The 22,211-nt window shown below is 39.7% G+C and overlaps 1 protein-coding gene across 1 annotated transcript in view; it reads right to left on the bottom strand.

The window, feature by feature from the left end:
- The window catches only part of LOC127379184 (pyruvate carboxylase, mitochondrial), a 282,379-nt gene that overhangs the window by 15,835 nt on the left and 244,333 nt on the right, over positions 1-22,211 (bottom strand). The window contains exons 20-24 of the mRNA XM_051428466.1: positions 17,909-18,066; positions 17,044-17,130; positions 6,462-6,641; positions 1,634-1,808; positions 670-743 (exon numbers count right to left, since the gene is read on the bottom strand). Of these exons, the coding sequence (XP_051284426.1) occupies positions 670-743; positions 1,634-1,808; positions 6,462-6,641; positions 17,044-17,130; positions 17,909-18,066 (674 nt within the window). The remainder of the gene's footprint in view (positions 1-669; positions 744-1,633; positions 1,809-6,461; positions 6,642-17,043; positions 17,131-17,908; positions 18,067-22,211) is intronic.

Below are 22,211 nucleotides of genomic sequence, written 5' to 3'. Positions count from 1 at the left end.
TCTGAGATATGGGCCCCTCAGTGCCTTTTACTGGCCCACTCTCAAACATCGTACAGCAAAATGAATCTGTTATTTCTGTGTTGGGGAGGCCAATCTGATGGCCGGAGGGATCAGAAATGCTGTTTGTTGTTCCCTTGATAAAGTGTTAATATCTCCGTCCTCCCAACCGTGTTATCAGCACTTCACTGTGACTCTGCACCAAACTGCATCACACCTCAGCCATCTGCAGCCATGGAAATATTATTTCCTGCTGGTAATGTCTGTACTTTATGGACCCGTTATTGCAGCAGAATTAATCAAGGAGCTAAATGGATTAATAAATAAATGCTCATTAATATTAAATGCATTATCGTAGTATTACTGACATTTATTCAACGATCACACACCAGTTAACACACCATTGATTTATTTTAGTAGTGTTTTTGCTGTTGTTTATAGAATCGTACTTGCACAATTAAAAATATGCTGCATCAGTTCATATTTTTAACAGGGTCACTCCAGCCTTTAGTATTGCACTGTTTCATTCAACCCTTCCTGTCTGGTACACGCCCCCACATCATTTTATCTAGGGCACAAGGTTTCTGTTCAGAGTGATCTTGATCTGAAAAATCTGTGGTTTAAAAGTTGGTCCTGAAAATGTTAAATGGTCTGTAGTATGAAGTTGTGTACCTCAAACTCCTCTGCGATCTTGGGTCCATCCAGGAACAGCCTGGTGCTGAGACAGTCCACTGGACCAAAGTTAGCTGGACAGAGAGAGACATGATTATGTTCCTTGATGACCAACAACCAAAAATCTATAATATGAATGTGTCGGTTCGTGACTCTTTAAACTCCATTGTCTGGTATTTAACTTTCATACACAATGTGTACTGTATGTGTAAAGTAATGCAAGTATCAAACAACCACTGGAGAAGTCAGGGGTTGCCAGTTTAAATAGGGGGTAAGTTTAGGCCAGTATTTGGGCTTAGGAATGGATTTAAGATCAGGTTCAGGGGTGTGCTCAGTTTTAAACTGAAGTAGTGAAGGAACGTCTGCACACTTATTAAAGCTCCTCACAAACATTTCCTCACAGCAACTATAAAGCTTGTGTTAATCCAGGCAGCTGCATGTTACTGTAGCTGCCTTTAACAACTTCCCGTTGAAACATTTGACTTGTCTAGAAGGCATCCTAATAAACCTTCTCCTGCTACATGCTGCTGCTGACTGCCTGCACTCCTTGCTGTTCTGGTTGCTTATTTGTGTATTATGGAAATTCACCATCTAAATGACAGGTGATCCGGTGTTGTTACTGCACTCCCTCCTGAATCTGAAGCATGTAAATGTTTTCCAATTTGTAAGACCCCTGAACTGCCAAATACAACCATTAAAAACATTTCCACCAAAGGGCTGAATGTTATAATGAGTGTTCCTGACTTAAGGTTGGCTGCTAATTTCAAGCCCCAGTAATAGTACAAATGAGAATGAGAGAGAGTGTGTGAGAGAACAACAGCAAATGCCACAGACCCAGACAATATATTAGATCCCGTTTGATCACATGCACATAATTAAAAATTGAAATAATACAATTTGTTGATGTCCTATTCCTAAATCTATTATAATTGTCTAAATCCAATTATCAAGTCTGCCCACTCACCAGTAAATTCCTTGAACTCCTGGAACACCTTGGGGTACATGGCTGCTGACATCACGTCCTCCGGGGTAATTTCTTCACCATGTGCAGCTCGAATCCCCTCCTCCAGGGCCTTGAAGTCCATGGGCGGCAGAGAGGCGCCAGGGCGGCCCTCGATACGGTTAAGGGACTTCAGCACCTGAGATGGGTGGTTCAAAGAGGAGGAGGTGAGGAGGAGAGGAAACAAGAGAAGAGTAGAGGAAAGGTGTGAGGGTGTACAGAAGAGACAAAGGGGAAACAAACAGATTACTTAAAGTTTTTATTCTAAGTTATACATATATAGTCTTTCTGAATGTTTTCCCACTCTTAATATCCCCATGGGACTCCGAAGCATAAAGTGCTGGAAAACCTTCACATTGTACTTCACAACTATACGTCTGGATAAAAGCTGCACCCCGACAAAGAACTAAAGCGACTGAGAAACTTTGGGTGAGAGGGGGAGGAAGATAGAGATACATGGGGAGCCGTTTTGAGGGATGGAGAAAGAGGAAAGAAGCACTTGTATCAGAATATAAAACTTAACTGAAGTTAGTTTTTAATTTGCATAAAAGTGCCACCGCTGTTGTGTTAATATCTGCAGTGATATCCACTTCACTTCCATCTCTCCCACTCTCTCTCAATTCATCTTTTTCTCTCCAGTCAAGTACCACCAGCCTTTAACAGATGCAGTTCTGCCGCATATCTGACACATCATCCGTGTTCCTTCTTAGAAATAGTAGAGGAGGAAGACGGACAAGAAGAAAGACAGGCATAAAATAAATAAATAAACGCCAATAAAGCCATTTGAATTGAATTGACAGAAGGAAAGAGGATGATTGTTGAAAGTGGAGGCTGCCGTAAGACTAATGATATGACATTTTATCTGCCCACACAGTGGTTGGTACCTGACACAACTTGTAGAGACAATCGATCTGAGGCTACTAATAATGTCTGGAGAAGAGATTATGTCAAGACACAGGCGTTTCGCCTAAAGGCCGCTGTTTTGTTTTTCTTTGCACAGATTTCCTCAGCTCTTGATGACACAAATGGGAGGGAGGGAGGGCAGTTGCAAGAATCAACATACAATTAGCCTATTTAGTCTGCTTCAGAGCTTCACAAAATGTTTCTTGGAAATCTACAAACGGAAGAAGTTAATAGCAAAGCTGTACGTGCCTATGTCTGTGCATGTGTATACGCGCGTGTGTGTGTGTGTGTGTGTGTGTGTACACCATCATTTCAGTCAGCGTCAAATAATCATAGCCTAAGTGAACATGATAAGTACCGTATTGGTAATCTTTATGTGTTTTCACTCATTTACACTTTAAGCATAGCACTGTGTCTATCACTTTAAACATTCAATCGATCGTCTGTCTCCTGTGTGCATACTGTGCACATATTCATGCTACGTTTGCCTGTGTGTGTGTGTGTGTGTGTGTGTGTGTGTGTGTGTGGTGTGTTGTGTTACTGTATTCTAGCTGGTGTGTGTTTCATCACTAGTTCTTGTGTATGTTATTGTGCCTCTCGGAAATCTCCAGACAAAAGGGCCCGGTGCAATGCTATTAGTCACAGAGCTAACAGTTTAAAGATAGCTGACTCATGTGTGCGAGAGAGAAAGACACTTCAAAGATGGCAGGCTCATTGGAGTCCCTGCTCATTAACATTGTGTCCTCTGAGGATTTCTAACAAATAAAATGCTTGATTGTTTAAGTGTTAGACATAGACAGCAAGTGACTGTGTGTGTGTGTGTGTGCGCATTAACAAATAAAGGAAATACAAACTCTTCCTTCAAGGTTATTTGCTCTTTCTCCCCATTTCTCTTAAAACCACTCTCTTTTTTTTACTGTCACCGATTTTCTTACCCTCATTTCGAGTGCGTTGCTCTGAGGGACGTGCCGTATTTTTAACAATCTTATTTTGAGTTCATTCTCTTCCTGATGGGCTCCTTATTCTCTCCCTCTACACCCCATCTCAATTTCCTTACTCCCATCGCCTCCATCCTTCTCTCCCTTGTCCATTCTCTCTATCCACCCACGCTGCAAATTAACTGTGCGTGATAGAGCTGAGAAGATAAGGAAACGCCTCAATTACCACTATGTGTCTTGAAAAGTTTTTCCCATGCATGCAAACAACTCGTGTGCACTTGGGACAGTCTGAGAGACTGAAATAAATGCATGTGAGAGTGTGTGATATAATGCTGGAATGACTGCTTACTAACTTATTAATGCCACCAAAGCTCCATTAAAGAAACATTACTTCTTCCGTTCTAGCATGCAAAAATAACCTTCAGCTACAGCACAGAGGGATGCAGATATTCCATCCTTGCATGCAGCACTGGAATGGAGTGTATATGGTATGTCTATGCTTGCGTGCAAATGTGTGCAAGAACATTTCTAGCTTCTAACTAATAAGCTAATTACACTCTAACTACAGTAATAGACACACACACACAAACACTCGAACAAGAGTAAGATGAACCGGTTCAGTGAAGTAGCAGTAAAAAAAGGCATGAACCAAGCTCTGTCTTAGTAATGGTTTACTTTCTTCTTCTACTCCTTTACACTCTTACCTTTTCTAACTTACAGAAGATTGACACCAATTATTTTGATTTAGACTCTAAAAGCACTCCAAAGATATTCAGTGAGTGACAGTAACATTTATCAGATTTATTTCAAACTTACAACTTGCATGTAAACACATGCACACACAGTGAGCACACGAATGAAAAGGTTGTGAAAGGAAAGCCAAAGTGATTTGTACTGAAGCTGAACTTTAACTGAATCAGGGGGTGGGAGAGTGTACGTTATTCAGTAAACTGAGAGAAAAAGCCTTTTGGTGTTTGTGCATTAAATATCAAGGGTGGTCGTCTCTCTTGTACGCAGAGGAGAGATTTAGAGGAATATTTAGATTTTACTGGCTGAGAGGAGAAGTTGGCAGCAGTTCTACAGGTGTGTTAAAGGTCCAGTGTGTAACATTGAGGAGGATCTATTGGCAGGAATAGAATAATCATTAGTGTATAATCACCTGAATATGGGCATCATTGTGTTTTCATAGAATGTTTTTTTTTGGCTTCCATGCCAGATTACAGTGGCCTGAGTTTCGAGGCCACTGTAGTTTCTCTTTTGCACTTCACAGCCCATTTTCATTCTCAGGGTCATCAAATACAGACACGAGTGGTGTTCAATTAGTTTAAATCTGCAACTTCACCACTAGATGCCACTAAATTCTACACACTGGTCCTTTAAGGATTTACTTAGAGCACTATAATGCAGGCTACAGCTCTAGCACAGTTTTATATGCTTAATGCATGGTGCAAACTGGCTGGAAAAACTCATGGAAAATACAACACCAAAGAGATGGAATGCAAATATCCCCCTTTACAATGCTCAAAGGGCAGTAGAATAAAAAATTTAAATGGCAAAGAATTTGAACTTTTGCATGTATGTATGCTGCAGATTCATGATAGCCAGCATAAGACATTCCAAACCTGACTGAAAATATAAAAGGAAGATGTGAATGAATACAGAAGCTGTACACCATCTTCTTTGTTTAATAGGAAGGATTCCTCTGCCACATTCAGGGGAAACATGAGACAGATTGAGAGACACTAATAGAGAGGTAGCAGACACAAGGTTGCATAGTGTATGTCAAAACTGAAGAATGACTGTGATTGTCAAGGGCGCGACTGCCTGGGCACCTAAATGACAAATATTTGATCATATAATCTCCCAACTGTATGCCAGTGAAGGAGACGGGGAGAAAAGACAAGTTGATGATAAGGGTGACAGGACGTGAACAAAGAGGAGGAAAGATGTGAGAGAGAAACAGTGACTGGACAGACAGATAAACACACAAATTAATGAGCATACATCTACAACTAAGTGATTAAAATGAACTTGACAGGCAGCAAAAAAAAAGACCATTAGCTAAATTCAATGCTGTTCATCAAAAAGGGGACAGTAAATAGATGACTTATCATATTCTAATTATCCCCTAGCTTATGCACAAGTATCTAAGGCTCTGCAAACATTTTTACAACGAAATGCTACATTCACAGCCACACATTGTGACAGAAGTGCAGACAGAGTCTCACACCACATTTTAAGCGCGAGAAAGCTCACTGAAAATACATAATGAAGCGCTCAACAGTGTGGATGTTAGTAGGGGGGGAAAATAGTCTGACTTTTTGGGGGAAATGTCAAGTGCACCAATATGTGAGCAGGTTTCTTTTGGGAGAATGTGACAAATTTGCCTTTATTCATGTGTGTGTTCATGCGACTCTCCCAAGGAGACTTCAAGCTGTTGGTGCCTGATACACATGAGAGTCTGTCCCTCGCTGCTCGCAGTCGCAGAGAGAGAGACAGGAGACACAAGAAGTAGACAGAGGTGGAGAAACAGAAATGAGATGAGCACAGAGCAATATCATGGTTTTTTCTGCACCGTTTGCAACTGTCAGATGTAACCAAGCATGTGACAGAATTTGTGTGTGTGTGTGTGTGTGTGTGTGTGTGTGTGTGTGTGTGTGTGTGTGTGTGTAAGATGTGCATGTGCACATGCACATCTGGCTTTAAATAGGCTCTCCTGCATATGTCTGTGGTAGGTGTTGGGTACACAAAAAGTGAAAGAAGTGAAGAAGATGAAGTTCTGTACGAGTTGGTTTTGTGGTCTAAATGACTATTCTACTAATCTTAGGTGGTTCTAAGTTGCCTTTAAAATGTAAATCAATGTTTATGAAAACCTGAACGGAAATGATCAGAAGTCTGTGAGATATTAAACTAAAGTTTGAAAAAGGCACATACAGGACAAACTGCTGTACCTTAGACCTGAAGGGCTCGGGGAATCCTCCATGTGGTATCCCGATGTATCCCTGCAGGAACTCGACCACAGACAGGGGGAAGGACAACTCGTCTGCCCTCTCCTCCACTTCTGCCCTGGTCAGGTTGTTCTGCACCATGAACTGCGCCAGGTCACCCACGATCTTAGAGGATGGAGTCACCTGTGAGAGAGGGGGACACACAAGTGTGAGTAAGTATGTTAAATCCCTTCTTTTGTTTAGGAAAAGAAAAGAAGTGGAGGGTGAGGAGGAGTGAGGTATTTCTCTGTCACCACAGACCAAGCACAAAGTTAGAGTACAGCTTCTGCACACAGATGATAATCTCAGTTTGCTTAGGACGAGGAGAGATGTTATTATTTCTCTCTGGTGCGTGACCACTGGCCTTTTAATCTGCCAAACATCAGAGAAACTTAAACAGAGAATCTACTCAGGATAATATTACAGCTTTCCAAGCTTTTAGCCTATGCCAAAAGGATAGAAGTTGTAGCAGCTGTCTGTTAGGCGGCGCCATTTCTCTTTGTAAAGCAGGTAGAAATGCACATCCACAACGATTTAACCATAAGAGAAAAGTGGTGACAGTCTTTGTTTTAATGAAGATGCTGTCTATGAAGATTAAGTACTGAGTGACCCACAGAGAAGAAAGGGCTGGGAGAGTCGAATGAGGAAGGAAAAGATGTTTATCCATACAGTCTCTTTAATCATTTTATTTGGCAGCCATGAACTAAACTACACAGGTCTTCCCTGTGAAAACAGACGGAAAATGAAGGGAGAAAAAGATAGAGCGAGGAAAACATTCATTAAAATCATATGTATTCATTCTTTCATTATTTATAATGGCATATCATTATGGTAATAGCGATCCCTATTAGCATAATGGTGATAAGTGGAATCTTTTTTGACTGTGAACAGGACACTGATGCAAATATCAATTGCACACATTACTCTTCTATCGTAATGAACGGAGACACAGATTCGAGGCATCCTGTTCACTTCCATGTGGCATTTGGACCATTAAAGAGCGACAGGGGTCAATTAATGTCACCCACCAACAAAAAAAAAACTTTCTGTTTCTCAGACAGACATTCCTGTACTAAATTCTGCAGGTTTTATTTTAATGAGCGAGAAGGTCAAAGGGTGAATAGAGGAAATAGACGACAGAAACATTAAGTGTCTCATCTCAGGATCCAAACTCAAAATTAAAACTAGTCTCACATTTTGCAGCCGCCAGCAGAGGGCCGGCCTGTTGACTCACAGTGTGAAGAAGCTGTAAACTTGAGCATGGCCAGCCAAAGGACGAGAAAGAACAGAGAGTGGGCCCACGCTCTACAAGATGCCTATTTTCGTGGCAATTAGTGCACTGCTGATATCAGATGGCAGAGAGAAAAAAGCAGATGGGTGATCAACTATAGATCAAATTGACATTCCCCGAAGAATTCCCCAACAAAGAACTTGACACCTATTTATAAGAAATGTGATGCCAAATTATCCAGAGTGAGACATGAAGTGCACACGTATGCTCTCGTGCACAAACGCTGCTCTGGGATTGCCACAATCCTCCTGGGATTTGAGTGCTCGTAGCTGAGCTCCTGAGATTTCTTTAGTCTTTGAACAAGCACAGTTACACTCGTCTGTGTTAGTGTAAGTGCCTTTGGTCTCTAGAGATGATAGGACTACCAACTTCCTCAACCTGCTGTAGATAGGAAATGCCATCAGTGCAAACACATCAGTGGACAGAATGCTTCACTTTAAAATAAATTGTGTACTAAAGCATTTCCTATATATAGCATATTATGGTCTTTTGCTATTAAACAGTGTAGCATGCTGTGCCTGCTCTGAGCCTACAAGAGTCCTGTAGCAATTTAGTATTGTACTTCTATAATGCAACTCAAGTGAGCTTTTTGTTAGACCCTCCCTGTCTGGAAAATCCCCACATCTTTTCAAAATCCATGCCCCTATTTTGTAACACAGGCCTTCTGCTATAAATCTGTAGTCAATTAAATTCATTTGACTTTATTTCATTAGACTAATCCACTCAATAACAGCACTAAGTCTTTGGGACAAGTGTTTGTGTTGTAATGTTAACTCTATTAAAAGTCAGTTTTTAGATTTTTATTTTTTAAAACAAAATATAATAATATTCACTAACTAACCAGGCTAGCTTTAAAGGTTTTTTTGGGTTTTTTTTTTTTACTGTTTTTATCAGTGGAGTCTGAGGCAGTGGCTGTATCTGGTTAAACAAAAAGGAGCTTACTCTTAAACAAAAAGGTCTGTTGCTGTAGGATCCTGTCCATAGTGTTGTAAGACACTTAGAATAACAATATACGCCTGTTAGCGAAAAAAACAAACACTTGTAGTGGACATACATTGGCGGTGTGCAATTGCTCTGACAGATTACATTACAGCTGCTGGCTGGAGTGCTCTTGCTCAGTACTGGACCAATTTCAAAAACTCACCAAGACACAAAAGCATGGGGGGAAAAGGAACCAGGTTGAAAAATAGCTAAGTTTCCCTTTAAGAACCACTATTCTTCCTCTGGCAATTGAAGTTGGCAGATTTGAAAACAGATTGTGTGCGCTGTGTGATTTGGAAGAGTGGAAAACATTTTCTTTTGTACTGTACAGACTGATGATTTAAGAACGTCAATTTTCCATGAAATGACTCCAAAAACCCTGAAATAGTGTGCAGATGAGCAAAAATAGAAATGCTTAATTTTATTGTGTTTGCTGGCTGCATGGAATATTTTATTAGTATTTACAATGACATTACAAGACGATGACAGTCGGAAGATCTTTGAGTTAGTTTGCTTTATTTTTGGACCTCTTTTGAAAATCTTTTTCACTGATGATTTAACCTGGAACACTTTGTTACTACAGAAGCCATGAAAGTGCCTAAACTGTCAGTCACCCCAAATAGTCTATGGAGAAAATGAATGGGACTTCTAAAATTACTCCTCCGACTGTGCGACTATTTGGACGTTCATGAAACTGATCAGGGCCATATACTCTGGTTGTTGTGGCAGTAGTTCTGTGACATCTGTGTCACTGCAATTAATCTCACAGTGACAAGCTACATCTTTTAAAAACAGCCTTGGATGCCTGTTAAAGTCTCCAACCACTTGGCAAATTTTCAAAAGGAGCCTTGTAAGCAAATCAGCGCATTCGCAGCAAGATACAAAAAGGAATGCTTCCCGCTGAGTGAAACAAGCATGCACTTCCCTTTAGCACTTCCCTGCCGCAACACCTAAAGCTCGGTTTGATTGGGTTTGTGAATAGAGGTGATAATGATACATTGCTTCAACAGAATGACTGTTTACAGAAAAGCTTAAGAGATTTGAATGGGCTGTTGAAATCCCTGGAGAGCCCATTAACTTGGTATAGCTGTGGAACAAAAGCTCACTGCTGAATTACTCAAAATCTATCTAGAACACAAGAAAGCAGCATGACTGTGCATTCCTCGTCTACTTTCAGACCATCTCCTTTCTTTCTTCCCATTGTTTCCTCCGTCTTTCTGTCCCCAGAGTCCATTTTTCTCATTTTTTTTTACCGCAAAGTTAAGAATTGTTACTCTGCTCTTTATTATCCATCTTCATGAATCATCCTTCTTACTCGCTTAACTACCATCTTCTGTCTTCACACTAAAAGCCAAGAGTCTTTACTCTCCTCCTCGTGAATCACCTCCTTCCTGTGCCCATCCCTCTTTTCCTCCGTCCCTCTGCCAAATATTTCTTTTTTTCTTGATCCACAGTAACATCCAGAGTGTTACTCTCATTATCAATCTCTGTTGATGAATCACCCACCTCCAACTCTTTCGGCACTTCACACACAGGAGGAAGAAATCTTATTTCAAACAGTGTGTGAGCTATATATGATGTGTGAGCTTTTCTATATTTTTAGACAAGGAGTGAGGTAAATCATATCCTGGTCGTGCAGGGTTAGAAAAATCTGATTTCCTCTGTTCCTGCGTGAAGCCCATCTCAGACTCTTCACTGCTGATCCCACCTCTGTCTTTTATATGAAGAACACACTGTTAATGATGTAATTACAGTTTGAAGGGGAAGTAACTGTTATATGTCCCATCTACTTACTTTTTCCTTCTACAACAGGGGTTTCAAACTGCCGGCCCCGGGGCCATTTCCAGGCCACCAACCCCCTCCCTCTGACATGATGTAAAGACTATCATAATTTGAACCACAAAATTATTATTATTTTTATAGAATTATTTTCAGCTATTTTCACCCTTCATTATAAAATTAACATAAACACAATTCTATTTTAAAAAATGTATTTACTTTGGCACAAATATCTTCAAATGACGATAAGAAGAGAGAAGGTGAAAGACAAAGAATATATAAAAAGTTAGAAACAGCGGTTTGCATTTTTTAAAGTTTGATGTTAATGGTGGAAATATTTTCATAGTATTGCACTTTCTTCTTCTGTAGTACTTGAACGTTGAAGTGGCCCTCCTATGAGATGACAATACCATCACTGGGCCCAAACCAGTTTGAGTTTGAGACTCAAGATCTACGACAACAATGCTTGGAATTTTTGGAGTGGCAGAAAGAAAATCTTAATTTGCTTTGTTTTCATGAGTCTGACTGGTGTCAGAATAAAGGACCATTTATATCAAAAGGTTTTCATGTTGAATTACATACCGTAGTTTATTTGTGTGAAAATGGTGTAAGGTCAACATGTTAACCAACTATAATATGTATGGTGCTGGCTGACATTTCTGTACAGTGTTTTCTATTGAAGGTAGAGGATGATGGTAATTTGTTTTGCAGATATTGGTCATAAACCAAAGTACAATTTGAAATTTCAATCTGATGATGGCACTAGATGAAAATGTTGGATCTCTGAAGTCAGTAGGATTCATTTTCCTGTGGGAACCTGAATTTCTATATTACAGTTTGTGCCAATCCATCACTCCTGGTGCCACAAGATAAGATCACCTATTGATCACCAAGGTAATCATTTCATTAGTTGTTAAAATCATTTCTAATCAAATATACTGGACAGATATTTTATAATTTTGTAGAAAATCCAAAGCCAATTCTGTATATCTGAATGATAACATTAAACTCTGCATTGCCTATTTATGTGTTTTACATTTTATCGCAAATTAATGCCAATATTGTCTGTAAAGTAACACGTTTCCATTAGATTTCAAGGTACTGAGCAAATTATCAAAATGTCTCATTCCAACACTGCTTTACTTATATGATATGACACATAAATGCACATATGAATAACTGGACAGAAACATCTAATACCTTTCTGCATTGAGTAATGTTGCTTGGCTCAGCATGCGCCAACACTCGGCACAGATCTTTCCATGTCTCTCACCATCACTTAAACTCATCTGTAACCTTATGTAGTGCCTTCATGCAAGCTCATATTATCACACTTGACACACGAGACCTGGTCCACCCTCGTCCCCCCGAAAGCTGTGCACTTCACACTGGCTTCTCCTATTCATACTACCTCCATGTTCCTCTTCTCTCTCACACTACTCTTCTTCTGCCCCCTGTCCATCTTTCTCACTTTCACTAATGTACAGCTCTCACTAAGTGGTCCTGCATGACTCCACACTCCTCGTAGCAGAAATCTGGCACTGTGGAGTGCGTGCGTGCGTGCGTGTAAGCATGGCAGTGATTCTGTGTGTGCTTGTAGGCCTGTGTATGTCATGTGTCTGTGTACTTTGCTCGAATTTGTTTTGAAATGCAACTCTATCCAAACCTGAACTCCCCTAATGGGCAAAGGATTATATCGTCCAGAACAGCGTGTGTGCATCTGTGAGTGTGTGTGTGAGAGACAAGGCAAATACAACACACTCGCTCTCTATAATGCTAGCCGGCAGAGGCAGGAGCAGAGTGAAGAATGGTACCTGTCAGGAGAGGAGGAGACAGGAGAGAGGAGCGATAACGAGAGACTCCAAGAGGGGGAGGAGGAGTGCAGAAGCAATAGAAAGATTAGGGATACATGAAGGAAGTCTAATCGAAATGAGGGAAGGTGGGAGGGAGCGATGAAGGAGGAGATGAGATGAAAGGGGAGAGGGAGAGCAGGGAGAGACAGCAGACAGGATGATGAAGAGAGAGAACACTAAGAGTAAGAAAGAGCGAGAAAGAAATAAAGAAAGGGATGGACAAATGAAGCGAGGGGAGGAGGGATGGAGGCAAACAGACAAGAGCAATAGACATCTGCAGCCCCACAGGCAATACAAGGAGGTGCTCCAAGTGAAAGACACTGAGTGTGTGTGTGGGTGTGTGTGTGGAGGTGAGTGAATACGTGCCTGTAATTGCAAAAGGAAACTGACAGAGTAAGTTGGGTAAAGGAGAAAGACAGAAAACATTCATGCAAATGCACATTACTCGTCCTCCTTGTAATGACAAGCTCGTGTTGCGACAGATGTAGCTGAGCGGGAAAGAAAAGGGTAGGAAAACTGAAAGGAGGAGCGTGAGTTAAATTCTGAGAAGGAAAGGAAAAGAGGCACTGGCGAGGCAGTGACAGTTTCAGCACTTTTCATAACGAGACTGCCTCCTAAAGATTAGACACTGTTATTATGATGGAACAAATGGAGGTGATACCAATTGATCGGCAGGAAATACAAATGGAAACCATTTTAATCGATGTTTGAGAAATTTCTTTTAAGCAAAACATTACTGTTTCCAGTTCAAATTTGAATAACTTCAGATTTCCTTAGACTTCTATGAAGGTGAACTGAATATACTTGGATTTTGGACTGCTGTTCAGGCAAAACAAGACATTTAAAGGAATAGTGCAGCATTTCGGCAAGTATGCTTACATGCTTGTATACATTTTGCCAAGAGTTAGATGAGAAGATCGATACCATTCTTTATCTCTGTGTGCAACATGAAGCTGCAGCCAGTTAGCTTAGCATTAGGACTGTAAGCAATTGAACAGCTAGCTTGGCTCTGTCCAAAGGTAACAGATTCTACCTACTAGCACATCTAAAGCTAAATAATTAACATGATACATCTTGTCTAATTTGTAGAAAAGCTGCTGTAAATATAAAATAACCATTTATGGCAGCTATACCAAGTTGTTATGGAGGCCTGACTATTTTTGGCTGTGGGCTGTGACTATATGGAGTCTTGTCTGGCAACCTCAAGGCAAAGATAAGACTTCAGAGTGGTATTGATATGTTCTAACTCTCGGGAGGAAATATTTCTCAAAATGTTGAAGTATTCCTTTAAATATACAATCACAGGCGCCTTATGGTGGATATTATTTACCATTTGCTGGCATTTTATAGACAAACTTTGAGGAAAATACTAAGTAGAATAACTGATAATGACATTAATGATTACTTGCAGCACTAGAAATAAATACGTTTTTTTTTTCACAGCTAAACTAATCCAGTTGTTAAACTCTCATGCTGTCCATTTGCAAGATGGTGAAAATGTTTGTCAACTTGATAATGAAATACACACCAGATCACTGTATGCTTGGAATTGTGAGAGATTACATTATTAAAACAGCGCCTTTAGGCATCTGTTCATGTATGTTTTGTCTGATCTTTCTGTTGCTTCAGCAAATATACCCTCAAGCTGAAATAATAAGTAGCTTCAGACCTGGAAGAGATTACTTTTTTACGAGATAGATAGCAATGCAGTAGGTCACCACTCCTCTGCATCAGTTGTTGTTTTGTCTGTTTTCAAGGTTTTTTGTTTTGTTTTTATTTTGCATTCCCCCTCCCAGTGAACAGCACTGCATTTCACCACACTCATCCATTTTAAATAGGGATCACTGATAATAACACAATAAAATATTTAAGATGAAAATAAATTGGACAATATTTCATTATATAAAACACAGAAAATCTAATACTGTATTAAGATGGCCAGTGGCAGTAGTGATTTACAGTCACTTTAAAATGTAGCTTCAATTTAAGTTATAAAATATTTCACAAAATAAAGAAGCTTCATAGAACTGTCATCTTAGCCTCAAGAGTCCTCTGTGAAATGAAGTCAGGCCCTTTAGACATTGAATACAGTCCTTCACAAGTACAAACACTAGAAAACTTGACCGATACTTGTACCCTCCCCTATTCTGCAATTCCTCATCTGAATCTTGACCCAACCTGTGCTTGACTTAAAAGGTCCAGTGTGTAACATTTAGGAGGATCTATTGGTAGAAATGGAATATAATATTCACAAGTGTTTTTATCAGTCCTTCGTTCTTAGAATGGGAGGATGAAGTGAGGGAGTTGTAATCTGTAACTACTACTGCTAGATGCCACTAAATCTTACACATTGGTCCTTTAACTCCAAAACTGCCTGCTCTCAGATTACACTTCAGGGTCAAAACAGATAACCTTTAACAACTGTTATATACATGCTATTTACTGTCTCATCCTACATTCTGCTACCTGTACATTGCCTGTCTGAATCTTTCTTGCTACAGAAAGATCAAACCTTCACTGTCACTAATCATATTCCCCAGCTACTGTTCATGCAAACGTCATGGCTACATGACAGATGAGTGGCATAGAGGACTGTTTTCTGACCTCAAACTTTCTCAACAGATTAATCAAATCAGCATTACAGAGACAAAGGATATTTTTATACCCCTTCATTTTGCTCAACAGAGGTACTTCATAATTATGAATCAACTTCATGGATTTTGGCAGATTCTGTGAACTGGCAGTGGGCGCTCAGCAAGCTATGTAGTGATTATACTCAGCTCCACATCTGGAATTAATATTGAGCTATAAAACAGTTAGGCTTATGAGAATTTTATGAAATACATTTTGACAAGTCGCAGTGTCTCCTGAGTAGCTCTTGATGTCATGTGGAATTAAGTGGGAGCCAATGAGCCTGTAAGTCTGGGCTTTTCTTTCATTTTTAATCAAGCAGTTCTGTCAGTTCAGAGACATACTGTAAAAATATCTTGATTTCTTAATTCTGTACAAGGCACCTTTAAAAAAAAAAAACAAGTAATGAGAATGAATAAGCTTAGAAAAGTAAGCAATCATGTTAATGCAAATTACTTTTATGCAAATGCTTTGATGATGATTAAACTTTTTAAAAAAGTCATAATTAGAGTAGTTTGTCTTTTTCATGGTGGAGAGGGGCGTGTACTTGATAAAACAGTCCTGTAAATATCCTTAATGTTTTATAAAATTGGGTGTAAAGTGGTCCTCTGACAAGCACACTCCTTCACCCACAACTCTGAGCTTCAAAGATAAGACTTTTGTACTGCTTTGGATGCATGTGTGGGAGAGCATGCTCAATGTATATACGTTGCCTGTTCTGCTTACTGTTGGTGCAGTGTGTGGTTTGTCTACTTTATATCTATATCTGACAAGCACACTCCCTCTACCTTATCGACAAACCAACAGCGTGAGAGGCGCTGCCATTGTCAAGCTAACAGGATACAACAGAGGGCATAGCAGGACTCGCAAGCACATTAAGCCAACATTGGCTTGCGCAGTGAAGCCCGCCGAGTCTTAATTGAATTGATAGAGAGTATGGGGAGAGGATAGGGGAGGTCAGGGGAGAGGAATTGATGAGGAAAGCAGAGAGGGGGAAAGGAAATAAGGGAAAGGGAACCGCGGAAGGAGAATTGAGAGAGAGAGAGATACAAGGAGAATGAAAAAATATAGCGAGAGGAGGAAGAGGTAGAGTAATGGGGAATCCATGGGAGCATGTCTACAACAGGAGAGAGCAAAATCAGAAATATGGCTGGGGAATAAATATGTGTAGAACAGCAAAGGAATGAGAAAGAACAAGGTGAAAAAGAAAAGCAACAGGGCGGCTTGATAAAGAGAATGCAAACGAGAGAACAAAATAATCACACAGTGAGTGTGAACACGGTAAAAGAGGGATGAATCTATTACTAAGCTGTGATGGTAAGTAATGAAGGGAGAGAAACAAAGGAATTAATGAAAGATAATGAAAAACAAAACGGCTGGATTGCAGGTGAATTTAGGCTGAGAATGAAATTGTTGACTGCAAAATAGGCAATAGAGCTCCTTCTCCATGACTACGATTAATGTGCCCTTCAGGAAATCAACCCAAAACTAGTTTACCGGAGTTTCTACACAAATTAACATAGAGTTGGGCAATACAAAGCACAAAACTCATTATCAGTGCTGAATAAAACTCTCCTGCTCAAATAAAAGTTAAAACGACCTAATAAGTGACAGGGTAAAAAATAAGCCCAATATAGAAGAGGTGCAGTTTGCCTGGTTAGAGGAAAACTGTCTAGTTAAGGAAAGGACACAACTACAAAGTAAGTAAGGCCGAGAAAGCTAGGGTAGGTGAAACAGACTGAGGCTGAAATTGAATCCAGACAGCACAGACCAGTGGATGTACCAAACTTAATCTGGGATTGTTTGGCTCAGTCAAGCACAGAAAGAGGGGCAGCTTGGCAGAAACAGTGTGAGACATGCTAATGGAGGAATGTCAAATACAAGCCAGATACATCTTTGCACCAATAAGACTGGTAAAAATGATTAATGTCATTTTATGCAAGCAGCAAATGTGCAGCATGGGTACACCCCTCAGAATGAACAGAGGCAGTGTTTCATCTTCATGTCTCACCTTAATAAGGTCACCTAGTAGTTTGTTGGCTTCAGCATAGGCCTTCTTCACCTCCTTGAACTTATTTCCCAGTCCCATACTGTGAGCCTGCAATGAACCACAGTGAAACAAACAACAGCATGAATGAGTAGAGTCAAAAAAATATTTTTATTTCTCCTTTTGAGGAAAAAGTCAAACCATTCTGGGCAATTCAATGTCAACCTGTGATTTAAGGCTATAATTTGTGTAGTGACACCCACAGCTTTTAAATTTAGGGCGAAGGTCAGATGGACCGGTGCGATATCCCACTGTAAACTGTAATTTGGTACATAGTGCATTCGTTTAACACTCCCTAATATAATCACAGCTGGGCTCCGGGATGTGCACACACGCATTTTTACCAGTGGGTGCACAGCGTTGTGGATTCAGTCACTTTCAAATAGTCTGTGACACATTTCAGAGTGTGACTGTGGACAGTGTACATACTGTAGACTCTTGGTTGTACTAAATGTACCATACCAGCATTAACAAACACCAAAATAAGTTGTTTAAGCAACATTTTTCAGTGTCAAAAGCGCACTTTATTTCAGTCACATTTTTTGCATCTGCAGTAGCTTTGAACACACAAACATGTAAAAAAAAAAAGAAAAAAAAAAGTGTATTTTTAAAAATGAGATACTTTCAGAAGAAGGAGAACATAAGTTTATTTTTCTGTTTTTAAAGCTTAGACTGCACAAGTCTGAACAGTTTCCATAAATGAAACTGTCAATTACTGTAAAACAAGTGCACAAACACTTTAAAAGTAATATTGTGAATAATATTTAGCCTTCAAATCAAAACACTCACACAAAATAATATAAAAAATGACCAGAATAGCTCACTGTACCTGGAAGTGAAGGTTGGTGTACTGTCCTCCAGGAATCTCGTTCTCATAGACATCAGCGTTGCCAGATTTCATGGTGGCGGTGCAGTCAAACGGAGCGTACAGGCCTCTGGCTACTTCCCAATATTCACTGTAGTCAAACACCTTCTCCAGAGCAATGCCTGCAACAGAGTGCAGCAAAAATGACATCAAATCAGTGGTTACCATGCATATTTTCTTTTAATGAGGCTGATCCACAGTCATTTGAAACTGAGCTTGCCATTTGTCTTAAGACAACAATGTAGCAGAAGTGTTTTAAGAATATAAATCGAAAGCATGTAATATGGGGAGATATACAAGCCTTATATATGTGTGTATAGAGAGGACAAAATTCTGCTTTAAAGAATAATTCTGTAACTTTCTGATCATCTCTCTTTTGGAAAGAGTGAATGGAGACACGTGGCAAGCGCACTCAAAGCCAAAGCAAAAAGGAATTAAATGGAAAGAATAAACCAATCGGCTCCGCAGGCTTTGTTTCACTTTTTCTGTACAAATATGTAAGATCTGGTTGAAAGGTCAACCAAATTGAAGCTGCAGGAGCATCTGATCATACTTATCCACAGATACCTGGAGGTGTATGACCTGTGAAGCACAAACTTGTCGCACTAGCTAACATTAGCTAATTCAGTTTGTGTGTGTGGGATTTATGACACTGGAAATCAATGTGTCTTTGTTTTGAGTTCTGATTTGTTAAATTGGTTTAGTCAGTGAGGCTTAATGCCAAATTACCCAAAGTCACTTACGAAAGTAGCCCTGGATAAAAGGATGAAAGCGGCGTGGCTGGCGTTTTCCATGCGTTTTTAGACCCAACATCTGAGTAACCCCTTATGTGGCAACCTGTTATTTACCTAAATTAGTCAAAAGTGTCAGCTGGGACAGTATTGGATTTATGATTTTTTTAATAATGTTTTTTTATTTTGATATATGAAAAAATAAACATGATTTACACATATAGTACTTTGTACCCCAGAACAAGTACTAGCCATCAGGGAGGTATGGATGTGACTCCAGCCACAGTACAGTACACTAGTTATGCTTTACTATACCTGGGTCCCTTTTAAAACACTCCATCAAGCCAAGAAAAATTGCGAGTTAAAATGGGTTTTCAGGTTAGGAAAGCTTGTACAAACTGAACTACAAGTACGCTTGAAAAGTCACTCTACATTTACATTTTGGCTTTGTCACGTCAAAGCCACTCATTAAATCCCTGTGATATTCTGTGATCCTTAAAAAAAACAAACCATCTGTTGCTCATGTTCATGACATTCTGCTGCAGCCAGTAAAGGTGTGCTAAAGCTGATTACCTCGAAATATAAAATCTGCTTTAATGCCATGTCAGAAATGGCAGTACACCGAGCTTTTGGCTAATGATGACAAAAATCTGCTATTTTAATGAGACAAACTTAGCTCGTTACATCAACAACAACTGACTGACAAGCTTGAATGTTTGCGATTCAAAGCGAGTGCATACTCCAAAAAAGTGTTTGTGTGCTTCTGCTGTGATCTTGGCGAGGAAATGGAGCTACTGTGAAATTAATGTGAAATTAATGTGCATGTGGTTGCTCCTCAAATTCAGCTGCCTGCCAAGCCAAACCAGTAATTAGGTCCATTTCCTTCTCTGTTTAAGAATACCATTTTTGTAGCTAAAATGTATGCTTCCATTGTAAAATTACAGCCTCAGTTTACAAGGGGAAGTGATGGCATGTTCATGGTGACGCAGGCCTCTGTTGATTCAGATGTCAGCTCAGGTCAGTCACTTCATACACTGCTCTGTGCTCTCATGACTTTGAGGTAGTGGACAAAACATATATTTGTAAGTTTCTACCAAATAATTGGCAGTAACTTTGAGTTCTCCCAGCTGACAACACAAAGAGCTCCATACAAAACTGTGGATACATCGCCTCTGCTCTGTTGTACTGAAGCTACTGTGGGTGTTAAAAACTGCTATGTCGGATTATTTTGTGATGCATTTGGTACAAAATGAAGATTCTTCAAGAGAGGACAAACTGTAGCTCTCTGGCAGTATCTGATACCACAACCATTTAACTTTACTGTAGCTGTGCTGGAAATATTTCAATTTAGCCTGATATGGTAATGAGAAAAATGCCTCCAGAGAAGCCGTGTTTTAGGGTGTATTTTACTTTAATTGCGAAATACATTATTTGCAGATACACTCTTACAGTGTATGGTAAAATGGTTCAACAAATGTAACTCCACATTGGCATTAAAGCAACGTTCTGACTTTTTAACATAGGCTACTTATGCGAAGCTAAGCTAACCGGTTGCTGGCTTCAGCTTCATATTGAACATATGAGGGTTTTCTCAACCAATTCTTGACAAGAATGTGAATAAGCAAATGCTGATCTATTGCTTTATTATTCCAATGTATATTGGTAAACACGCCATTTTCTAAAGAACATTTTTATTTGCTTAGGCAATTCCCAAAGGGCAGTGGTTACAAATTTTAAATACTTCAATAATACACTTTTTAATCTAACAGTTGTAGTGACTAGTTACTTTTCGGAATAAGATTTAAATGTATTTGTTTTTGTGTGAATATTCATTTGTAAAATGCATGCCTTTTTGGTCATCTGTGAATGAAATAATGAAAATCATAGTTGGAAGATTTTACATTTAAAACATAATAAGCTGACAAAATACAACACAACCGCAGTGCCTTATTGGGGCTCCTTATCATATTTCGGACATATAGTTGATAGCAGTTTCACCATAAAGAAATGTCCCCTTCTGCAGTGGTTTTATTTAAATACTTACAGATAAAAGTATCCTGTATTTTTGAAGAAGGCTTACCCCTAGGTTGGGAACCACTGGACAAAACTACTGAACCTGCTGAACTGTAAATAAAGTGGATAAAGTAGCTCCACCTTGACCAGCTACAACAGTAAACACATGATGAGGCAGTATTAGACTAACAATTTTGTGTAATATATCAGCCACACGTGACATTTTACTGCAGAACAAGTCCTTTACTTTTGATAGTTTTAAGTACACTTAGCTGATGTCTATAGTTTATTATATATAGTATATTTAGATTGTTGTATTACTGTATTTTACTAAGGTAAAGGTAAAGTGTCTGAGTACCTCTTCCACCACTAATCTTTATCAACCTGCATGTATTTTAGAGTGGGGCCTGAAACCGACAAACAGACATTTTGATTGGGAGGCGGCGGAGTAACAGCATCTGCCAGAAAAAGACTTCTTTCCTTCAGTTTCCTGAGAAGAAGTTTAATTAGCCAAACACCATACCTGTGTGAGCTGGAAAGTCAGATGAAAGCAGAAAGTAAAGTTCAATCAGCTAACTTCAGTTATCAGAACAAACCAATGCTGTGTTTTATCTGCAGAATTTTATGCTATTGAGAAGATTTAAAGGTTTATTTCCTCCTGTATCCTACAAATGTGAAGAACAGCTACAAATGTTGTGGATTCTGATGTTTGGTAAATCACAGTGGAGGTAAATACAGCATTGTTGTTTTTTCTGGCCTGCTGATTACAATCCCAAAACCATCAATCACTGCACCACTATAACATGTGCATGAATACCACAGACATGCAGGCACACGCACGCACATACATCAGTCATTTAGATGGCTGCTTGGCAGTGACAAAGTGCCATCAAGATACAACTCATTAGCAGCCCAAACTCACTAATGCAGGAGACAAACAGACACACACATATTTCTGGTTGTACACGCATTCTCTACACCAACACAGACACACACAGTTGTAGAAAGACAGCCGCACACACACAGTTTGTGGCTGATAAGACGATGAGAGCTAACCAAGATGGTTAGATGAAGAAAGATGAGACACGAGGAGATTCAGGGAGAAAAGAAGGGAAAATTGAGCGCTGACAGATGAAAAAGGAGATGTGAGGGAGGTGAACAAGAAGTTAAATGTGTTAGCTCACCTGCTCAGTGATTGTGCCTCTGGTTTCATATGTGTGTGTGTACATTCTTGGGTATGTGTGACGACATGTCTTAGACGACTGCCCTGTTGTGGCAGCCGTAAGTTTCTCATCAATTAAATAAATGCTGTGTCAAATACACACAAGGGCCACTTTAATGTGTGTCATCATTCAACTGCACGACTGTTTGTGAATATGTATGACTTTTAAAATGCATGGATGTGTGCGTGCACGCTGTGGCTGACAAATTAATTAACCAGAGAAGTGCTGCTTTCACCATTTCTTCAGGACAAAGAGATACTGTGGGAGATACTGAGGGAGTAGAAGGGAAAGAGCACCGAG

This window comes from Dicentrarchus labrax, unplaced genomic scaffold (genome assembly GCF_905237075.1).
Source record: "Dicentrarchus labrax unplaced genomic scaffold, dlabrax2021, whole genome shotgun sequence".
In the NCBI taxonomy this organism is placed as follows: domain Eukaryota; kingdom Metazoa; phylum Chordata; class Actinopteri; family Moronidae; genus Dicentrarchus; species Dicentrarchus labrax.
This window is presented reverse-complemented; position numbering and strand designations above follow the sequence as displayed.